Genomic DNA, 23,928 nt, shown 5'->3' on the forward strand with positions numbered 1-23,928 from the left:
GCCATGTGGGTGCTGGGAATCGAACCTGGGTCCTCTGTAAGAACAGCCAGTGCTCTTAACCACTGAGCCATCTCTCCAGCCCCTCAACCAGTTATTATTTCTATTATTTTTTATTTTTGGTCTTTCTTGAGACAGGGTTTTCCTGTAGCCCCAACTGGCCTGGAACTCCCTGTGTAGACCAGGCTGGCCTCAAAATCACAGCGATCCACCGGCCTACAGGTGTGAGCCACCATGCCCGGCTTTTGGGTATTTTTAAACACATTTTAAGAAGTGTTTTAGGACATGGTGGTGTACGCTTTTAATCCCAGAGACAGAGGCAGGCAGATCTCTGTGAGATGGAGGCCAGCCTGGTCTACATTGCAAGTTCCAGGTCAGCTGGGGCTACAGGGAGACCTGTCTCAAAAGGACCAAAATAAATAGATAAATAAAATAAAAATATCACTAAGTGTAAAAAAAAGTCTTAAAAATACTCCAAGGGCTAAAATGTCAGAATGTCACTTATACCAAATACAAAAAAGATAAAGCTTCAAAACTATTAAAATGGTAATGGTTGGAGACAGAAAAATAAAAAGAACAAAAATGACCAGAATAGAAAATAAAAAAGTAAATAACAGAACAACTGAAAACCCATACTTTACAACTAGATTTTCTGGCTTCAGATTTCAGCTCTATGAATCACTGGCTTAAACCCTCAATGTCTTTACAGAGGAGCCTTTCAGCTATAGTATCTATTCACAGGGATCCGTAAAGATTAAGTGAGTCAATTATATGCAACGTGCCTAGAGTTCACTTGACACATAGTGCCACAGAGGTGCACATAAGTAGATATACATACATCAAAAAGCTGGGATCAGGACAATGGGACAGCTCGGCTAGTAAAAGACTTTAGTTTGAACATCAGGACCCACATGGTGGAAGGACAGAACTGACTCCCTCAAGTTGTCTGCTGACCTACACACACACTATGATGTAAGTGTACTCCCTACACACACACACACACACACACACACACACACGCACACACACACACATTCCACATATACACACAGAAATCAATAAAAGTAATTTAAAAAAAAATTTAAGCTGAGATTGTGAGTTCATTCATGAGGAAACATCAAAATCATGAAGTCAGAAATAAGACAAAAACATTCAAAGTCAGTATCACTATTTAAATTTTCATTCTGGAAACACAAGCCAAGACCTCTGAATAGAAAAATATAATCGTATAAATGCAGAAGAATAAAAGATAGGATCATTATTTACATACAACAAGATACAAATCCTCAAAATACAGAAAGAACCAACTAAAAACCTATCAGAAACAAACTAACATCAGATTTATTTAATTCATTTACTAGCCCAAAATGAAATAAAAGGAGAAATATACGAGCAATCTCAGGACAGCACAACCAGGAGGCAGAGGTTTTTGAGAACCTACCTCGGCAATATAACTTTGGGGACTCCCATGTGCCCAGGGCTGTGCAGCGTGCAACTCTTTCTTCTGAGACTCCCAGAAATCCTTCTTTGCAACTGTAATGGACCTGGCTGCCCAGCCTGGAGGTGTAATTTCCTACGATGTAGCCACCTGGGACCTCAGGAGGGATACCACAGTCTATTTCTGAAAACAAATTTGTGTCAACTCCATTACTGGATAAATGTAAGTTTTCAGAATTCACAATCTCACTCCACCTGTACCTTGTGCCTCACACCTATTATGAGAACACTGGCTCATTTCCATGAAGCTTCTGAGCACATGTCCAATGACTGTCTTTATGTGTTCTTCTGGCCCTTCATCTAAAAAAGCATGTACACAGGCACAAAACTAAAAGATTTTCGCAATCAATCCTTATTCATATTCAGTAAAGAGATACCTGGTCCAATGAAATAATATCTGCATTGCAAAATACCTTAAGTTGCATATTCTTTCCTAATTTCTAAGGTCACTTTTGAGATTCTGGGTTCTTACCAGAACCCAGAGTTAATATCCAAAGTTCATTAATTCCTTTCAGTAGGTTGTTTAGTTTTTTTTAATGTGGCTCTTTATCAAGTCATTTGTTTTATTTTATACAAATATTTGAAGATAATTTCCACTCACATCTCCAACAGAGACCTAAAGACATCAAAAGGATGAGACAGTCACACCCATCAAATCTCACCCTGAGATGCTGAGTTCACTGGCAGACACCCACCTATGCATGATGTGGCATCCTTGGTTGGGTGGAAAGGCTCAGGCCCGTTCTCTGGCAAATATCCATCCATGCAGTAGCATTTGAAGCTCCCGTGAGTGTTAACACACTGACCTCCATGCCTGCACAGGCCAGAAACTTCACACTCATCTATGTCTTGAGTCCCATCCCAGATATGAGAAGAGAAAAGAAGGGAAGACGTTATGACAGTCACTTTCTCACATCCTCCATCAACCCCAATAAATACATGTGTTTGCAATTGTATTGTAAATTTTCTTTTACCCCTTAAAGTTCTTCATATAAATTCTTCATATCATAGACATTAAAAACATAAGAAATGGGGGCTGGAGAGATGGCTTAGCAGCTAAGAACACTGGCTGCTCTTTCAGAGGGCCCAAGTTTGATTCCCAGCACTCACATGGCAGCTAACAACTCCAGTTCCAAGGGGGTCCAATGCCCTCTTCTGACCTCTGCCAGCATTGCATGACATAGATGCACTTACATACGTGCAGGCAATACACTCATACACATTAAAATAATAATAATTTTTTAAATTAAGGTGGAGACCCTGCCCCTTAGTGCAGTGCTACTTGACCAGGCCATAGACATGCAGCTCTCTGTACTTCTGTCTGGTTTTCAGAAAAGCAGAATCTCTCCTCTTCCCTTTTATATCTCTTTTCTAGCCCTGCTTTCCCTAACACCTAGGTCCTCAACATTTTCAGTTTCCTTACTTCCCCTACTCATGTGTATATCCCTTTAGAGTCAGGAATGATGAAGAAATATTAGGCCCTGAATGCTCCTTGAATGACTACCATCCTCCAACCACCTTCCCCAATATGACACAACCTCAACCACAAGCCCCTCTTCCAGAGAGAGAAGTATAAAAACTCTGAATCTAAGCCAGACATGGTAGTGCACACCTTTATTTCCAGTACTCAGGAGGCAGAAGCAGGGGGATCTCTGTGAGTTCAAGGCCAGCCTAGTCTACATAGTGAATTCCAGGAGGAGGCTACAGGGAGACCCTGTCTCAAAAAGATCGAAAAAAAAAAAAAAGATACAAAGATGAATAAGGGGCCAGCAAGATGCCCCTAGACCCTGGTTTTTTCTCTGCCTAATAAACCTGCTTGTTCTGTTAAAAAAAAAAATTAAGATAGCAAGTGACTGAAGAGGATGCCCAATCTCAGCCTCTAGCCTCTATATGTATACACACACACACACAAAGCTTTTCCATCTTCCACCTCTATTATGTTTTGGTTTGGTTTGTTTTTTAACTATATAGAAGGCTGGAGAGATGGCTCAGCAGTTAAGAGCACTTACTGTTCTTACAGAGGACCTAGGTTCAGTTCTCTGCACCAACATGACAGTTCACAACTGCCTGTAACTCCAGTTCAGGGAATCTAATGCCTAATTCTGGCCCCGAGGGCGCCTGTACACATGTGGTACATACATACTCACATAGGCACATACACATGGATTTTTTTAATTACTTACTTAATTACTCAAAAACTATATGGGCCAGCAAGACGGCTCGCAAGTAAAGGAACATGCTACCAAGCCTGACAACTGAAGTTCAATCCCCAGGACTCATACGATGGAAGGAGAAAACCAGCTTCCACAAGCTGTCTTCTGATCACTATACATGCCCCATGGCACATACACCCCACACATATGCATGCATACACGCACAGTAAATAAATAAATAAATGAACAAACAAATAAATAAATGTAATGAAAAAAATTTTAAACCTCTATACAGGCCAGTGAGACAGCTCAGCAAGTAAAGCCTGATGACCTGAGTTTGACGCCCCCAGGACCCACATGGTGAAAGAAGAGAACCAACTCACACAAATAGTTCTCTGACCATATGTACACTGTGGCATGCTCACCCACATAGACACACATACATACATGAGCACCAAATAAATATAATTTTAAATTTTTTAACTATACTGTAACTATCTGATTAGAAAGCCATATGTGATGGTGAACACCTGTAATTCTAGCACTTGGCAGGCTGAGGCCAGGCTTATCAGTTTTAGGGCAGTCTGAGATATGAGAGCAGACTCTGTCTTTAAAAAAATATGATCCAAGCCGGGCGTGGTAGCACTTGGGAGGCAGAGGCAGGCGGATCTCTGTGAAAAAAAGGTGGAATGGATCGGTGGTTAAGAGTGCTTGCAGAGGTCCTGAGTTCAGTTCACAACTCCCTGTAACTCCAGCTCCAGGGTATCTAACACCTCTTCTGCGAAAAGCACAGACATTCGCATAGATACACACACATATACATAAATAATTTTTTTGTTTTACGTTTTATTTTGTTTTTTGGAGACAGGGTCTCCCTGTAGCCCCAGCTGGCCTGGAACTCACTATGCAGACCAGGCTGGCCTCAATCTCATAGAGATCCACCTACCTCTGCCTCCAAAGTGCTGGAAATAAAGGCATGAGTCACCATACCCTGCTAAATAATTTAAATTTTTAAAAAAATATTTTATTATTTTTATGTGTATGTGTGTATTGCCTGCATGTAGGTAAGTGCACTGTGTCATGCAATGCCCGTGGAGGACAGAAGAGGCTGTCAGATCCCCTGGAACTGGAGTTATGGACAGTTGCCAGCTGCCATGTGGGTGCTGGGATTCGAGCCTGGGTCTTCTGCAAGAACAGTGTTCTTACCCAATGAGCCGTCTCTCCAGCCCCTAATTTAAAGTTTTTAAAAAGAACAGAATCTATCTGTACATTTGCTTTTGTCAACAGAACAGAAGGAATACTGCTGACCTTTTCTGTAAGATTGGCCTCTTTCCCTCTCTTCAATCTTAGTAGTCATGTAAGAAAGTCTAGGCTAGTGTTGTTAGAAAATGTTAGACCAGGGTGATGTGATAATAAAAGACGAGACCAACTTCAGGAGCAGGTTGTTCTTTATTAAGAACAATGAAGGTTCTCTGAAGGATTTGGGATCGAAATTGTGCCCCCTGGCATAGTTGCTATGTGACTTATAAGGGATTGCAAAGGAGGAAATGGTGGCTGTTTTTTATGGTCTTGGGGGCTGTTGACAATGTAAGTGCCAGTGGCATGGTTTGGTGGTTTGAGACAATAGGGGCTGACATTTGTTTTCCCAGATAACATAGTCTCTGGGTTGGGGGTGTTCCTGGGTTGAAAATTAGCTCGGGTCTGTGGTTTACTTAACCAGATTTGGGACCCTTCAAGTATCTTTTCAACTATGCTTAGGAGAGGCCACTGGGAGAATCCCTGAAGATGAGCTACCATGTGGATGGAGGAGCCATGTGGAAAGCCAAAGTGAGCCAGCCACTAGTCAGTATGGAGGCTCTAAATATATATGAGAGGCCTCCTTCCACCCATCACCCAGGCCACCAGCTCAATGTACCCACACAAGTCACCAAGTCCATAGCAGATAAAACAGAACCACATGGTCAAGTCAGAAGATTGTGAGAAATAACAAATGGCTCTTTTTCTTTTCATCTTTCCTGTGTATGTGTGTGTGTGTGTGTGTGTGTGTGTGTGCGTGCATGTGTGTGTGTGTGTGTGTGTGTGTGTGTGTGTGTGTTCAAGCACATGTTCATATGTGTGAGTGCAAGTATGCATGAGCCATGGCATGCATGTGGAGGTCAGCGGACACTCTCAGGTATCTGTCCTTGCCTTGTTTGAGGCAGAGTCACTCTGTTCTTCAATACTGCATGTACCAGGCCAGCTGGTTCATAAGCTTACAGGAATTCTCCTGTCTCCACCTCTCATCTCACCATAGGAGAGCTGGGATTACAGATGCATGTGCTATCAAATCTGGGATCTGAACTTGGGTCTTCATATCTGTGTAGTAAGCATTTTATCCACAGAGCCGTCTCCCCAGCCCATAAGTTGTTCTTTAACGCCACTAAACTTGAGGAAGATCACTGGAATGGCAGCAATAAATAACTGAAATATCCTGGACCTATTCAAAGTTCCAATAAATGCAATTAAGAAAATAAGACAACGCCGGGCGTGGTGGCACACACCTTTAATCCCAGCACTCAGGAGGCAGAGGCCGGTGGATCTCTGTGAGTTCAAGGACAGCCTGGTCTACATAGTGAGTTCCAGGACTACAGGGCGGGACTACAGGGAGACCCTGTCTCAAAAAGACCAAATAAAGGGGGGGGGGGAATTTCTAGGAAAACAATGAAATCTTGGAAATTGGAAACAAATATGAATGCCAAAAATAAAAACTCAATGGAGGCACTGAACAATAGAGAGTCCTTAAACAATAAAGAGGCCATTGCTGAAAAATAAGTTTGCAAATCCCAACTTGAGGAATTCCCCCAAGGCACACTGAAAAAAGTTTATGTGAGAGAAATAATGAGGCAAAAGCAAAATGTTTCAGAGACAGACACAAAACATTCAACATCCATTTAAAGGGAACTGAAGAGAAGTTTTGCAAGAATTCATCTCAGAGTCGGGAGAGGGGCAACCCTCAGTTTATAGATAAATTCAAATAGACTTTCAGGGTAACAAGCACCAAGGCTAACAAGCCATTCATTCTCCTGAGGACAAGAGCTGAAAAGAGGAAACAAACTGGGCCACCAGGGCTCAGGGAGCGTCCTGAGCACACCATTCCTGCCTGCTTTCTCTGGAGCTCCCTCACCTGGTCCTTTGGGTCCAGCCCCAACTTTTCCATGCCTTAGCTACAGGATGCCTACCCCAACCCTGACCCCACCTCCAGGTAGAAAAGATAAGGATGTGCCTGGTTGTGAAGGCGGTCTTTGATACACGTACCAGACTGCTTCAAAACCTCAGTCTAACACGAAGGTCATACCACGTGCAACAACATGCCTTTGTTCATATGTCGTCTCTGGAAGAGGCAACGCTACAGAGACAAATAGTAGGTTCCTGCCTGGCTTGGTCAGTAGGCGGTATGGGAGCAACAGGCATGGTTTTCTTTGGGGAGGGGGTTGTTTGTTCTTTTGGGTGGGAAGAGATCTTCAAAAATTAGTGGTGATAGGCAGGCTATAGTGGCACACTTCTTTAATCTCAGCATTCAGGAGGCAGAGGCAAGTGGAACTCTGTGAGTTCAAGGCTAGCCTGGTCTACCTAGTGAGTTCAAGGTCAGCCAGGACTACATAGTGAGACCCTGTCTCAAAAAGCAAAAAAAGGAGGCTAGAGAGATGGTTCAGTGGTTAAGACCACTGGCTGCTCTCGTAGAGGACTCAGGATCAGCTCCCAGCACTCACATGGCAGCTAACATCCATCCGAAACTCCAATACCAGGGAAATTCTGACCTTCATGAGTATTGCATGTATATGGTACACTTAAATACATGAAGGCAAAACATTCACACATAAAATAAAAATAAATAAAATCAAAAAAATTTTTAAATTACTGGTGATATTTGTGGAATTCTATGACTATACTAACCACTACTGAATTGTACAATTTAAGTGAGTTAACATTGTACGGAACAGGGATTGTATCTCAATGAAGCTGCTATCTAGAGAGACAGAGACAGATGGGAGTGGGGAAGTGGGGAGCTCACATCGGTAATCTTAGCACTTGGGAGGCTAAGGCAGGTGAGATCACCACCAATTCCAGCCTGGGCTATATAGCAAATTTCAGGACAGCCTTGGCTAGAGAGTAATGCCTAATCTAAGGCGGGGGCAGGGGGTGGGAACAGAAAGGAGGGGAAGGGAGGGGAAGGAAGGGGAAGGGAAGAGAGAAGAAGAGGGGAGGAGAGGAGATGAGATTGACTTATAGTTTAGTATGCCTGGCAAATACAAGGCTCTGGGAAAGATCACCAGAACATGAGGGGAGAGGGGAGAGACCACCATACCTGGCCCAAAAGGCTTCTAATAGCTTCCATTTCCCTGGTGCCCTGAAACTTCAGAAACTCATTCTCAGGTGTTAAAGAACTGACCAAACTCTGAGAGGCTGATTTATATTGAAACTCATGGAAAACTAAATAAACTCTTTCCACTTTATTGAGCACTACATCGATAGAACACAAGGGCAGAGCTTTTATGGGCACAGCTCATGTGTTAACGTTAGCAAGGTGCATGGGGACTTAACTCTCCAGTAGAGGGAGGGAGGGAGAGAGGGAGAGAGAGAGAGGGAGAGAGAGAGGGAGGAGAGGGGGAGAGAGAGAGAGAGAGAGAGATCATTTCAAATTCCATAGAATAAAAGAAAAACAAACCGCATGAGAAAAAGGAATAGCAATCAATGAGGAATCACCCAACCTGACTCAGGACTCCTCATCTAGAACACTAAATGCTTCAAAGCAACAGAGCAATATTTATAGAGTTCCAAGAAAAGGGGAACAAAACATGATGCTCTATTTAAGCAATAAAATATTTTAGAATATGAATGGGTTCAGGAGTTAGACCACTGACATTTCTTTTCTGAAGAAAAAAAAGTTGAGAAAATACTCCAGGCAGTGAAATATATTAGAGAACAATACCAAGAAAGGGGAGCAGTGGGGAGTGTGGCTCCGTGGCACAGCATGTGCTTAGCAGGCACAAGACCCTAGGATCATTTCCCAGCACTGAAAAAAAAAAATGGAGGGAAATTAGTCACCTCAAAGAATGCAGAGGAATAAAGTCGGTTAAACAATGACTAATAATATTATCATGGAATTAAGAGTAATTGTTATGAAAAATTCTTAAAATACAAATAATACAAAATAAAATCAATCTAGGACAAATTTTAGAATGATTTTACCCCGTAAAGCCTGTACTGTTGCTAAGTCTGGCTGGCTCCAACTTGGCAGCATTTCTTATTCACTTAGGAATTTGCCCTTGTTCCGGTTCCACCATAAAGTTAATGAAAAAATCTCCAACTTTATCCAAGCACTGACAAAGTTGTCCAACTGACCATAGTCAGTGGAGACAGCCTAAACACCTGCTCCAGGCATCCTGAAAAATACCAAGGTGGAATAAATGCAGGACTTTTCACTAGATTTCCAAAAACACACAGTGCAAGTACTTTGAGAGAGATGACATGGATAAGCAGCCAGGGGAAAAAGACACAGGACTTGTGAATGCTGACCAGCTCTGGAGGAGTCACCACAGTCATTATCAGTTAGCTTGAGTACAGTCACTCAGCAATCTAATAGCAATAATTGTCATAATGACTGCTAATAACAATAATCCCTCCTTGTCACCTTCTACATGTCAGGCACTGTTCTAAACACCTCATTATTTATTAAATACTATATTCATCTAATTTAGTCACTAGAATAACTCATTTTGAAATAACTAAAGCAGACAGAATGGTTAAGCAATTGGCCCTGAGTAACACAGACAGCAATGGAAACTCCAGGATTTGAAGCCAAGTACCTGCGTGGAAGTCCATATTCTTAACCACTCAACACTAAAATCAAATTGTGCATCATTTAATTAGTAGTTGTCTACATTATGCAATCAAAGATATAATTAATTGCCTTAATGAAGTCCTGATATGTCTACCACATAAAACTGAGAATATTGTGACATGATATTCATTTTTTTTAAGATTTATTTTTATGGATTGGAGAGATGGCTCAGCCCTTAAGAGCACTGGTTGCTCTTGCAGAGGACTCGGGTTTGAATCCCAGTACCTACATGGTGACTAACAACTATCCATAACTCCAGTTCCAGGGGATCTGATGCCTTGTTCTGACCTCCACAGGCACTGAACAACATGGGTGCATTTAGAAACATGGAGGCATAACACTCAGACATCTGGGTTACTTCTATTATTATGCTTGGCTATTGTGAACAATGCTGCTGTTCATGTTCATCATGTATACAAACATTTTTTTTTTTTTTTCGGTCTCCCTGTAGCCCCAGCTGTCCTGTAACTTACTATGTAGACCAGGCTGGCCTTGAACTCACAGAGATTCTCCTGCCTCTGCCTCCCAAGTGCTGGAATAAAAGGCGTGTGCCACCACACCCAGCTGACTCTTTTTTTTTATAGGCTGAAAAAATGTGCTATACCCCTAACTCCAGTTCCAGGGGGTACAATGCCCTCTCCTGGCTTCATTGGGTATTGCACAACACAGGTGCCCTTACATACATGTAGGCAAAATACTTATTTTAAAAAGGCCACAGATCTCCCTCATGATGTTGTCAGTGTTGATTGTTTAGATAAATCTATAGACTGTTCAAAAATAAACCTGGGTTCATCTCCTATTCTAATTACTCCTCTCAAAACTTTCTATTAGGGAGGGGCTGGCGAGATGGTTCAAGGGTTAAGAGCACTGGCTGCTCTTGCAGAGGACTCTGGTTCAATTCCCAGCATCCACATGGTGGCTATCAACCATCCCTAACTCCAGTTCCAGGAGAATTCAATGCATTCTTCTGACTTCTGCAGCCATTGCACAACATGGTGCACTTACACACACTCATACACATAAAAATAAAAATAATAAATACAATACTTTTAAAAACTTTCTATTAGGAAAAAAAGTTTTAAGACTCCTGTGTACATATTTCACTATATTCAATATGGCCTTGGGAAAGAACATGGGAAATTCCTTTTCTAGGGCTTTAGCAAGTAACAGAGGACTAAGTGGGGGAGAGGCTCCCAAAGAGGAATGGTGGAACCATGGTGGAGGCCTCTGGCACTTGGAGAGATGGTGCTTTGCTTTAGCCTCCTTTATTGAGACTCTCTGGGATCTCCTCTAAAGAGCTAGAGCAGTAGCAGGGGTCTGATGTCCTCATCTGTCACAGCTGGAGGTCTAAGCAGGAGTCAGGGCGACTCCTCAGGGAAGAGCCAGTGGTTGGTTAGCAAGTCCTGCTCTGGGCAGTGGGAGCAACACCCTCTTTTCCTTGGACTTGTCTTCCCTTCCTTTCACCTTCTTCCAGATTGATAAAACATCACTCGAGGAATAAAACCCAGTTAATACAAAGGGATGAATTTGGAAAGTGAAGCTCCATTGGAAAATCCCCTGGGAGAAACCTTAAGGCAGATAGGGAATGCACAGCTCCCCACAGAGAGCAGGCAGCTCTGGTGGGACTGCAAATTTGTACAACACTACAGGTGCAGACACCAAACAGCAGGAGCCAGGAAGCTTCAAGACAATAACTCCCTTAGAGAAAGAGGCTCCTGCTCTGGGGAAAAACCAACAGTTACCCTCGATATTGGGTAAGAAGAGCTATCTAGAAATGAAGATATGTGCCTCACATGGGAAGATTCACAGGGTACAGGCTTTGGGAGAGAAGACCCAGGAAATGATGAAGGGCAAAGCTCCTGGGGAGTTTTGTGTTTTCTTTGGTTTGTTTGTTTTTTTTTTTTCGGTGTTTGTTTGTTTGTTTGCTTTTTTCTCCTTTCTTAGCCAAGGCTGAATTGCTGTTATATTTCTCCAGAAGCAACAGCATCGTGCCCTAATGATGCAGGAAATACACAAGGCTGCTGCTGCCAATCAGAATGGGTATGCAAGCGCTGGGGACTTCAGAGGCACAGGAAAGCTACTTAGCATTTTTCAGCAGGTCCTAGTAGACCCACGACTACTTGGAGCCCTGTGGGTAGGGAAATGGCAACCAAAGGCCTTATTCCCATATGGCCTAATTTCTCTCCCGTTACTCTCACATTGCTCTCACACAGCTGTTGCCACAGACTTTCTTCCTCTGTGGGTGCCTCACGGCAAGGTTTCCACGACTCCCAGGAATCACTCAAGGGGCAACTCTGAATACCAGAGCATTGTCTAGTTATCCAGGACTGGCTGGAAACATCCCACACTAGAATCAGTGTAACTCATTCTTCATCTATGATTGGTGACCTCCAAAGAGGTCTACCTGTCCCCAGCTCTTGAGCCTGACTTAAACTCTGCAAAGTACAACAGATGCCGGGGGGGGGGGGATTGTTTCTCAGAATATAAGAACTGGGCTTCACAGCCTGAAGTTCCAGGCAAACACTGGATAAAGGCTGAGACCTCAAAATTTGAACTTGGTCCCAGCTAGCATCCACTGATATCTCTCCAGTAACTGTGATTCCAAAGTATTGGACTCCTCAGTACCAGTAAGAAAAATCATCCATTGGCTTTTACAAAGGGCCAACAGAGACTCAAAAGGAAAAATCACAGGAATGACTGCCAAAAGTCACTGGAATGACTTCCAATGAATTTTGGAGTTCCCTGTGGAGAGATGGCTAGTGACAATAATAGCAAACCATCATAAATGTGCTAAAACCCACTAAATTAAATACTTCAAAAGAAAAGAAATTCATGGATGTGGATTCTATCTTTCTTTTTAAAATGGAAATCACTGCTGGGCGTGGTGGCACATGCCTTTAATCCCAGCACTCTGGAGGCAGAGGCAGGCAGATCTCTGTGAGTTCAAGGCCAGCCTGGTCTACATAGTGAGTTCCAAGACAGCTGGGGCTACAGGGAGATCCTGTCTCAAAAAGACCAAAAAAAAAAAAAAAAATCTTTTTAACAGGTTATAAAATTTAAAAATAAAATGTAAATCACTAAATAATTTCAAGAACTGTAATAAATAGCAGCAGAGCTTGGGTAGGATTTTGTTCCAAGCAAAGTGATTCTTGTTTGGCTGATACATACTGACTCTTTCAGAAAGTATTTTCTTCTCATCTCCTTTCCTGCTAGTTGCCTCTCCTCCTCTCCCCTCCTACTTCTTCCTCCTTTTTCCTTCCTCCTCTTCCTTTCCCATTCTTCATCTTTATAACCTGCTTATTTGGTATCCAGTGCCAGGGACCAAACCCAGGTCCTTACTTATGCTAGGTAAGGACTCTACCACTGAACCACATTCCCAGCTCCCCTCTTCCTTATTTTTAAGAACTGAACCCACACCTTAGAATAATACTGATACAGCCTTTAATAAGCCCATCAACCTTCATGCTTCTATAAATTGTGTGTATGTGTGTGTGTGTTTGAGACATGGTCTCCCATAGCCCCAGCTGGCCTCCTGGATTCACCATGGAGACCAGGCTGGCCTCGAACTCACAGTGACACCACCACCTGCCTCTGCCTCTGGAGTGCTGGGATTAAAGGCGTGAGCCACCACACCCAACTATTTTTTTTTTTTTATGTATATGACATATTGCATGTGTGTACATGCACCCATGACATGCAATGCCTGCAGAGGTCAGAAGAGGGCACTGGATCCCCTGGAACTGGAGTTACCTATGGTTGTTATCCTCCATGTGAGTGCTGGGAATCGAACTTGGGTCCTCTACAAGAGCAGCCAATACTCTTAACTGCTGAGTCATCTCTCTAGCCCCTAATAAAACCTTTAAAGAACAATTTTAGGTATCATGTCTTCTAGAACATTCCCCACATCCCCTCCTCACTGCTAAGATAAGGGTCACTCATATATTCCAGGCAACACCCTTGTTTACCTATCCCCAACACCCACAGCAGTACAATTAGCTGTCTGCCCATCACTTTCCACTGGCCCAGCCTAAGAAAAACATGAAAAATGTATATTGAATGAGCTAGATAACATATTATCATCATTAAGTTTTTAAAATTAGTATCTTTTTTAGAGTGCACCTAATTTAATATGGCAACATCATACTTCTGAAACCATACAGCCAGTAATTTGTTGCCTACAAGAATAGGGTACTATAAAGTGCTTTCTCCAAGAGAATGCATTCATCCATACTAAGAACAAATTGAATGTATCCTTTGAGGAATTTCACCTTGGCACAGGTCAAGAGAGAGAAAGCACAGAGCATCAGAAGCTATGGTTCCTGGTGGTGCAAAGATTAAACATGTGCTCCTTCCCTTTCTTTCCCTGAAAACCTTTAAATACCACAAAGCTTTTAAGTAGTCATAAAGTCTATGCAAACCATCTTAAAACCAGGAGTATTTTCCTGTCTCTGCTTTTCATGACTGTTCTAAGATTTTCTTAGAAAGCCAAAGAGATGTATTCTCATGACATACTATAAATAGAGCTCTTCTAGGAGTCACTGAAAATTAGGAGTGTTTTCCTCATGACTTACAGTCAGCCAATATATGCCCAGAGATCTAACCTACAAAGTTGCTGTGGTCCCAAAAGTGGCACTCCTCATCTAGCCTATTCCCTTTGGAAGCAAGTCCTCTACAATAGTGCTTAGACCTCCACAGTACCCACTCCTGGATGCTTAGTGGGTGGCACACCACCTCCAGAGAGCCTAGCCTCACTGTTTATTATAAAAATGTTTAAACGTCGGGCTGGAGAGATGGCTTAGTGGTTAAGAGCACTGACTGCTCTTGCAGAGGACCTGGGTTCGATTCCCAGCACCCACATGGCATCTACAAACCATCCTTAACGTCAGTTCCAGGTGGAAGCTTCTGACACCCAAGTGCTGGAAGCCCTCCTCTGACCTCCGTGGCATTGCATGACATGGGTGCACTCACATACATGCAGGCAAAATACTCATACACATAATTTTTTTTTAATTAAAGTAAAAAATGTTTAAATGTGAACCAGCAAGATGGCTCAGCAAGTAAAAATGCTCGCCACACAAGCCTGATGACCTGAGGTTAGTATACAAAATACACAGGAAAATGAGAGATTCCTGAAAGTTGACCTTCACAGGCATGCTGTGGCGCACACACACTCACACTCCCCATACACACATCACACACAATAATAATAATAATAGTTTTTAGTTTTTTGAGACAGTGTCTCCTTGCAGCCTCAGCTTGCCTGGAAATTGCTATGTAGACCAGGCTGGCCTCGATCTCACAGAGATCCACCAGCTTCTGCCACCCAAGTGCTGGGATTAAAGGAGTATGCCACCACACCCAACAATAATAAATTTTAAGGTTAAAAAATGTCTAGCCAGGCGTGGTGGCACATGCCTGTAGTCCCAGCACTTGGGAGGCAGAGGCAGGTAGATCTCTGTGAGTTCAAGGCCAGCCTGGTCTACATAGTGAGTTCCAGGACAGCTGGTCTTCCAGGGGAGACTCTGTCTCAAAAAGACCAAAAAAAAAGTCTAAACGGGGCTGGAGAGATGGCTTGGTGGTTAAGAGCACTGGCTACTCTTGTAAAAGATCCGGGTTTGCACCCACACAGCAGTTAACAACCATCTATAACCACAGTTCCAGGGAATCTGATGCCCTCCTCTGACCTCCGAGGCATTGCATGACACAGGTGTACTTACATACATACAGGAAAATTACACACATTAAATAAATAAATAAATAAATAAATAAATAATGTTTAAACACTGGCCAGGCATGGTGGTAGACACCTTTAATCCCAGAACTCAGGAAACAGAGTATCTCTGTGAGATCAAGGCCAGCCTGGTCTATACACCAAATTCCAGGTCAGTTGGGGTTACAAGGAGACTTGTCTCAAAAAAAAAAAAAAAAAAAAAAATGCTTAAAAAAATGTTTAAACACACAAAACTAGAAAAAAAAAATAGCATTATTATCAATTCTCATATACCCACGCCACAAAAAATCATAAATTATTCAATAGCTATTCACATTTTGTCACTTAAAACATTTTACAGGTATCTTAATACTAAATACTTCATAATAATGTCCCAGAAAATTCAGCATTCATCTCTCAAAATAGTATTATTCTATAGACCACAATATCTTTATCTCATCTAGCAATATTAGTATTAATTCCCTAATAATAATGCTCAGTCCATGTCCAAGTTCAAGGCTCCCTGCCCTGGTCCTGCCCTCTACCCATTCACTGTTGTTCCATCACCAAGTAGCCATCATCGCAGTCCCCTTTAGTACCTGTACAGAAAGTGCCATCATTGGGAATGAATGTCTTGTTGTTGTTTGTGGCTCGATAGCCTTCAAGGCAAATGCAGTAGAAACCTCCTGGTGTGTTGTGGCAGGATGTGTGGTTCCCACAGACCACCGCGGCTCCAAACTGGCACTCATTCTTATCTGGGGATACAAGGAAATGCCTCACAGCCAGGGCTATTCACTCATACCAGGTTCCTTACCCAAACTCCTCCCATGTCATAGACTCGAGGATTACTATTGTGGGACAACAGCTTACCCATCCATTTCTCCAGCCTCTTCTCCTTTCACTAGAAGGAACTGGACTCTCATAGTTATGCACCAGGTGTACACGAACCCACAAGAGAAACATAACATCCCAATCTGGCAATATATCTTATTTGAAGATTGAGAGCAGATTTTCTTTGATTTTTTTTTTTTTTTTTTTTTTTTTTCAAAATAAAAAAAAAAAAAAAAAAATCTTTTCGCTCAATAGCTGTTTTTTATGATGGCTTTTTATGTGTCTCAAAAGTTGTCATCTGACCTCCATGTGTACATGGATACACACACACACACACACACACACACACACACACACACACAGAAATAACAAAATGAAATATTAAATTTTTTTTTAATCAGGGGCTGGGAGATGGTTTGGTGGGTAAAGTGCCTGCTGCACAAAAGCAAGGACCTGAGTTCAGATCCCCACACCTACATAAGGTCATAAAGTCACAGAGTGCACATCTATAACCCCAGTGCTCCTATAGAGAAATGGGAGATAAGGAAAGGAGAGTTCCCCAATGCTAGCTGGCCAGCTAGCCTGGTGCACACAGCTGCAAACAAGAGATCCTGTCTCAAACAAGGTGGAAGGTGAGGTTGTCCTCTGACTTCATACACATGCACACACACAAACACATACATGTACACACACACATCACATACCCTCAAAAGTTAATTGATTTGATAGATTTTTTTAATAAGCCTGAGGAAACAAACAGCAGAATCCAGCTACTTCAGCTATTCTCTTGCATTTTTTCATGAAAGCCATGAAAGACTGAAAGCCAGAAGAGACTGTAAGAACAGGACCAGTAGGATGACATATCCAAGGATGCAACTGGAAAGTTGTACTGTGAGTGCCCAGGAAATGCAATGGCATTAGTGTTGAGGCCTCATGGAGCTCAGCCAGAGGCAGGAATCACTCATGCTAACTGTCCCCAGTGAGCCAAGATGGCCACACAATGCGGAGCAGAAGGCAAAGGCAACCCTGAGCATGTCTAAGTAAACAGATTAAAGGAATAAAATGAAGTCAGCCTCCCCGCTTCCATTTCTGGTCTAGTCCAGGAACCAGCAAACTTTTTCTCCACATTGTACTCATGCTTACAGAGCTTGGAAGCAGCCATAAGAAACAAGTTTGTAGATTGGAAGCAATGCTGGTTCCAATGAAACTATAAAAACAAGCCATCGACTTAGGAACTGTAGTTTATTTTTCTGCTTGCTACTTAATGTTTTATTTCACTATCGGCTCCCTAATCAGCTTACTTCGCTCTCACATTACTGCCCCAATAAAACACCTCTGGATATTTCCTTTTTTAAAAAAAATTTTTATTTATTATTTTTATGTGTATGTGCGTATTGCTTGCATGTAGGTAAGTGCACCCATGTCGTGCAATGCCCGAGGAGGACAGAAGAGGCTGTCGAATCCCCTGGAACTGGAGTTATGGACAGTTGTTAGCTGCCATGTGGGTGCTGGGATTCAAACCCGGGTCTTCTGCAAGAACAACCAGTGTTCTTAACTGCTGAGCCATCTCTCCAGTCCCTACGAGCACTTTTTTAAAACTTTATCGGAATTTTAGAACACAACTCATGGGTAAAACTGTCTGTGGTAAGAGTTGCCTAAGACTCTCATGCAGTGGATGACCAGGAACACAAAAGGCTACAAATAGCCAAAGTATAGAGATCAAGAGTCTGCTGAACGCTGGTCCTTGGTTAGGGGTCCTTCATTAAACTTCACCCACCCAAGGCTCAGGGACCATCAAGGAAGAGAGGGCAGAAGGACGGTAAGAGCCAGGGAGGAGATGGAGGATCATATGCAAACAGAGGCCTAAAAGCTCCTGGGAACCTGCTCTTACGATTCTATGGCAATGGTGTCAGCATATACAAGACCCGTGCAAACTCAGGCAGACAGAAACCCAGCACAGAACTGGGAAAATGAACAGCAGATCCCAATTTTATCTGAAGAAATATTGGCAACTGATTGCTGCTAGGTGAAAAAGAGCTGATCTTCCTAAAACAGAAACTCTAGATAGGCTGACTAGACCTCAATGGATGGACTTGCACTGGGGAACATCTGGGGACACTGACTTGATACAGTGGGCCTTAACAGGAATGACAGAATATATTGGCTCCAGTGTGTGTATGTTGGGGGGGGGGGTTATGGGAGGGTATCAGTGGGGACAGGGGTATAAAGATGATTAAGATCTCATGATGGCCAGGCGTGGTGGCACAAGCCTTTAATCCCAACACTCGGGAGGCAGAGGCAGGCAGATCTCTGTGAGTTCAAGGCCAGCCTGAACTGTGATTTCCAGGGCAGCTGGGGCTACAGGGAGACCCTGTCTCAAAAAGACCCCCCCCCAAAAAAATCTCATGATGGAGATGTTCTGTGTGAAACACACAAAAATTCAATAAAAACAAACTTTAAAAAAAATAAAATTAAATTTTAAAAAAGATTTGCCTAAGAGCTCAAAAAGACAGAACACTCAAGCCACACAGCGAGGTCAAGTGTACAGTGGTGACCAGCACAACACAACACAGTGCTTTTAGACACAAGTCCAGCTGTGCATAAAATAGGATAGTCTTGGCTTTCATTATTATTTCTGAGACCATTTCTCCCCACAGAGGAGATAGTCACTGGGATATTTAGGTTTATAGAAGAGTCCAGAATTCTTAAGCCCCTTGGCTTAATACTGTGTTTTAGCACATGGGTAACCTCATGTGTAACCTCTCTGAGAACCTGCTGAGTACACTCAGAGGGCCACTGGGTCAGGCAGTGACCAGTATTCAGATCAAACACCAGAAATGTTGTGAAGCCCAGCATCCCCTAAGAGAAACAGCTTTTGCTTAAGTCAAGGGACAATCAAGAGCACAATTAGCATCCAGGAGAGGAGGAAGTCCTTAGGGGAAGATGCAGAAAAGCCCATCCAGCTCCTCAACTCCAACTGCCCTTGCTAACAAGGGTATAGCAAGTGGTAGAGGAAGAGTAGGATAAATTCTTTCAGAAACCTCACTTCTCAAGGAAAGAGGCCTCTAGAGGGATGGTGGTCAAAGCAGATGCAAGACCAGCCCACAGGATGGGCAACAGTGGGTCACCAGAGCAGCTTTTATCTGGGACATGGAATGTGACTCACCCAGCTTTAGGAATTTGACTTTTTGAATGCAGGACTGAGTTCTAATTTTTCTTTAAGGATTATAAACAAACACACTGGGCTAGGGGATGACTGAGCAGGTAGGTAAGAGTAATTGTTGGATAAGCATGAAGATGTGAGTTCAAATTCCCAGCAATCACGTAAAAAGTTGGGCATGGTCTTACACCCTTGTAACTCCCAGAGTGGTGTGGGGATGAAGACAAGAGAATCCCTGGGGCTTGCTGGCTGCCAGCCTAGCTCTAGGTTCAGTGAGAGACCGTCTCAAGGGAATAAAGTGGAGCATGACAGACCAGACACTCAACATCTTCTGATGGCCTCTGTGCACACACACAGATATGTGCACATACAACACATACTCACAGTCACATACACACAAAAAACTCACACAACAAGAATATGTACAGTGTCTCTCTATAGCTACAAAGCCAAACTTTTGCTGCATGTAACAAGGTTATTGAGAGGAACATGGAAAGTTATTGTTACATTTACTACTATTCAAGTTGTGAAACTTTGAATTGTGTTTGAATCTCAGTGTTATCTGAAAATATATGAAAAATAAAAATCTCAGCTGCATTCTAGTCTAAAACAACCTTTAAGCCATCTTAAAGTATTCCTTTAAGTCATCCCAAAGAGTCATAACTACAAAAATTCAGAGGATGGATTCTGATAGACATAAGACCCAAAGGAAGTTATTTTATCCATTAACCAGAAAGTCCTGATACAAAAGTATACTTTGTTTTTCTCCATGGTATTAATAGAAAAAGTTTTATATCAAAAGAAAGTTTTATATAAAAGAAATTAAGAAATGTAGTATTTGTTTGAGTTGTTAAATTAAAACTCAAAACAGATTTCAAATCTGTACAGGTCAAAGAGTTTCCAGAGAATTTAGTTCAATGATATCAAACATGAGGGATACTTCCTTGGAACTACCATGGAAAAAAGATCTGTCCAAACAATAAAACAAAGACTTATTATAATTGGCACAACTTCACTAATAAAAACATGTGAACAAAATAGCAATGTTTTCCCCACATGGACTTTAAAACGGAGAACCTTGGGCCTGGAGAGATGGCTTAGCTGTTAAGAGTCTGGAGTGCTCTTGCAGAGGACCCAGGTTCATTTCCCAGCACCCATATGATGGCTAACTCCATCCCTAACTCCAGTTCCAAGGGATCCATACCCTCTTCTGGCCTCCGTGAGCTTTGCATAACATGGGTGCACTTACTTTACATGTATGCAGGCAAAACACTCACACACATAAAATAAAAAGCAAATAAATCAAAAAAAATTAAAAGAAAAAACTGGAGAAACTTGTTTTTTTAATTCAAATTTTCAGTTTAACCTACCATTCAGAACTTACCAACACACTGCGTCCTCCCGTTGCCCACAAATCCATAGTTGCAAATGCAGATCTTCTTCCCTTCTCTTTGCAGGCATGTAGCATGTTCATGGCAAGTAGCACAGACATCTACACCTGAGGCATAAACTGCACATTTCAGAAACAGGAAGCTCAAGGTGAGATACATCTTGTCAAGGTGCATTTACCATGGAGAACCAAAATTTAACACCAAAATCAAACAGGTCAAGATCTAATTTCATCCATAAGGCTTTCAATGCTAATTCACTATCCACAAAATACAGTACAAATTCCTCTCTTAATCAACACTCTTCACAGTCTGATTCCTGACCAACTCCTCCAGCCCCATGTTCTCAAACCCCAACCACATGGTACCCTCTAGGCAGAAGAGGCAAGTTCTCTTTCCTAACAAACCATCTATTTTCATCCTCCTGGCCATGGTCATGATGCCCCCTTCTCCACCTGTCTTATCTACTCTTAATTTCCAGGAGCCAGCCTAAATGTCTCATTTTCTCCCCAATCCTAAGGAAAAATGTACACATCTTTTTCTATACTCCCCTAATACATGCATGATCCATAGCAGTCATGTTAATTTCTCATTCTATTTACTCCTATCTTGGAATTACAAATGAACAGTCAAGGACAAGGATTATTTCACTTGCCCAATGTTATTATGACACAGTAGAGACACCATATTTTTATTGACTAACTAGATAAGAGATCTCAAATCTGACTTGTTACAACTCTAAAGCAACGAAGGGGAAAGGAACACATCTGCCTGTTACTCTCTCCCTTTCCCTCTGGAGAAAAAGTGACTGTGTTTAAGTTGTCAGGGAGATAACAGCCGGGTCCCAGCAGGCTGGCCATACCCCAATTACTTAGATAAACAGCAGAAATGTTTGAGGCTAAACCCTTAAAGCATCTAAATTTACCAAATGTTGATATATGACCTGAGATCAAACAAGAATTTCTACCCAAGGCTATGCAGGATATTGAATTTCATGCTCAGTGTCTCTGTAATTTCAGGAGTGGCCTATAAAGAGAATGCTCCAGCATGGAATTTCATCTTAGTCTTACCCAGATAACACAGCCTGGCCCTCAGGCAGCTCCAGGCAGCAGACCAAACAAAACTGAGAGATTCCTAAATATTCCTAACCATGTTTCTTGTCTTTGTTTTTCTTCTTTTTTTACAAACAAAAAACAACAGTTTCAAGGCCAGCCAGGGCTACAGGAGACCCTGTCTCATAAATACCAAAAGATAAATGAAAAAGAAATTAAAAATAACACAGAAATGAAACAAACCACTAACAATTACTAATGCCAAATTAACCATAGAATATATAAATATCCTATGTAAATATCTTATGTAAATATTATCTTATGTAAATATGTATATCTTATGTAAATATTCTGTGTAAATATCTTATGACCATAAAAATGCAAAAACAAAATTTTAAGTAAAAATTCAAGAGGCGTAACATCTGCACATCTCGTAACAATGGAATAACACTGCAAAGCAAAACAAGTCTAGTATCCTCAAAGAAAACTCCATGTACAGCACTCTCCTAAATAATTCTTGAGACAAAGATAACATCAAAACTGAAATGCCTAATGATAGATACAAAAAATATGTATTACAGAAATTGGAGTTTGATGTGCTCTCATATTTTAAAAGAGAAAAACAAAAGTGGGCAATTAGGAAAGAAATCTAAAATTTTAATGAAAAAAGTTTGGGGAAAAAAGAAAACAGGGATTTAATAACTAGAAAAGAATATTTTCAATTATAAAAGAAAAACTCCTCAAAAAGAAGTCCCCCCCAAAAAAATACAAAAGAAAAACTCTAGTTAAACACTGAGGACTCAATATATTCCTAATTCCCTTCCTCCTCCCACCCCCCCCCCAAAAGAAATGAAGGATTAGAAAGGTATAAATCTTTGTGTGTGTGTGTGTTTGGGATGTGCGTGTGTATGTGTGTGGATACGCATGCATGTGTGTACACATGTGTGGAGACCAGCTGTCCATTCTGTTGTCACTCTTTATTCAAGGCCCTAGCTGCAAAGATGCAGTCCATGCTTTGTCTTCCTTTGTGGTGGTTCTGGGGATGGAACCCAGGCATCCTGCATGCTAATCTCATGCTTTGCTGCACCTCCAGCCACTGAGTGAACATTTCTAAAAGGAGCAGACATCTAAATTCCCTCATGGATGCTGATGCATGATGAAGTTTGCTCAGAACAAATCACAAAGACTCCAGATTAGAGGGACAAGAGGCAGAGCAGAAATGAGAAGTAGTCCCCATACCAAAATGTCCATCATGACCAGGTAATTACATTTCACCTTTTTTAACACACAGCATTTTAAAACAAGGTCAGATCCTTTCCCAATTCAGAATGCTACTGCTATGAATGTGCCTCCTTCAAAATCTGTTATGTTGTCCGTGTATTACCCACTCAGTGTGAAGGGAAAGGGGGGAAGGAAGAAAATGAAAAATAAGGGCTGGAAAAGCAGCCCAGTGGATAAGAGCACTTGTGGCTCTTGCAGAGGATGTAGGATTGGTTCTCAGCACCTACATCAGGTGGATCATAACCACCTATAATTCTAGCTCTAGGACACCAACACCCCCTTTTCTGGTCTCTTCAGGCATGTGCACATATGCACAAACACACATACATACACACACACAAATAAATAAATGAATAAATAAACAAACAAATAAATAAATCTTTAGAAAAAATAAGTAAAACAAAGCCATAAAGACGCTGTTTCTGGACACAGTGGTGTACACCTGTTATCCTAGCACTCAAGAGGCTGAGGCAGGACAATTGCAAGTTGTAAACCAGACTAAAGTCCTGTGTTTAAAAAGATACCATCATAGGGCTGGAGAGATGGTTCAGAGGTTAAGAGCATGCACTGTTCTTACAGAAGACCTGAGTTCTGTTCTTAGCACCCATGTTAGGTGGCTCACAATTACCTATAACTCCAGCTTCAGGGTACCCAACACCCTTTTCAAGACTTCCTCCTCCTGTACCTGCATTCGCATATGCATATTCATACACGAACACACACATATACACATAATTAAAAATAAAATAAATCTTTAAATAAAAATATACTATCTACTCATAATCACATAATGCAACACAAATCTTGGAACTATTTCATCAATAATGTTTCCTAGGCTATAGTTTGAATGCAATTCATGTATTGGAAGCTTGGTTGCTGGTATAGTGGTGTGAGATGTGGTGGAACTTTCAAGATGTAGGGTCTAGTAGGAGGTGATCAGGTCATTTGGAAGAAATTTAGTAATCATGAGAGCCCTCC

At 41.8% G+C, this 23,928-nt stretch overlaps 1 protein-coding gene across 1 annotated transcript in view; it reads right to left on the bottom strand.

The window, feature by feature from the left end:
• Positions 1–23,928, bottom strand: part of Susd1 (sushi domain containing 1) — a 155,192-nt gene that overhangs the window by 115,583 nt on the left and 15,681 nt on the right. The window contains exons 2-5 of the mRNA XM_008831144.3: positions 20,614–20,727; positions 15,838–15,993; positions 2,190–2,342; positions 1,439–1,618 (exon numbers count right to left, since the gene is read on the bottom strand). Coding sequence (XP_008829366.2) covers positions 1,439–1,618; positions 2,190–2,342; positions 15,838–15,993; positions 20,614–20,727 — 603 coding nt within the window. The remainder of the gene's footprint in view (positions 1–1,438; positions 1,619–2,189; positions 2,343–15,837; positions 15,994–20,613; positions 20,728–23,928) is intronic.

The sequence above is a fragment of the Nannospalax galili genome, unplaced genomic scaffold (genome assembly GCF_000622305.1).
Source record: "Nannospalax galili isolate Female #2095 unplaced genomic scaffold, S.galili_v1.0 scaffold1255, whole genome shotgun sequence".
NCBI classification, from domain to species: Eukaryota; Metazoa; Chordata; class Mammalia; order Rodentia; family Spalacidae; genus Nannospalax; species Nannospalax galili.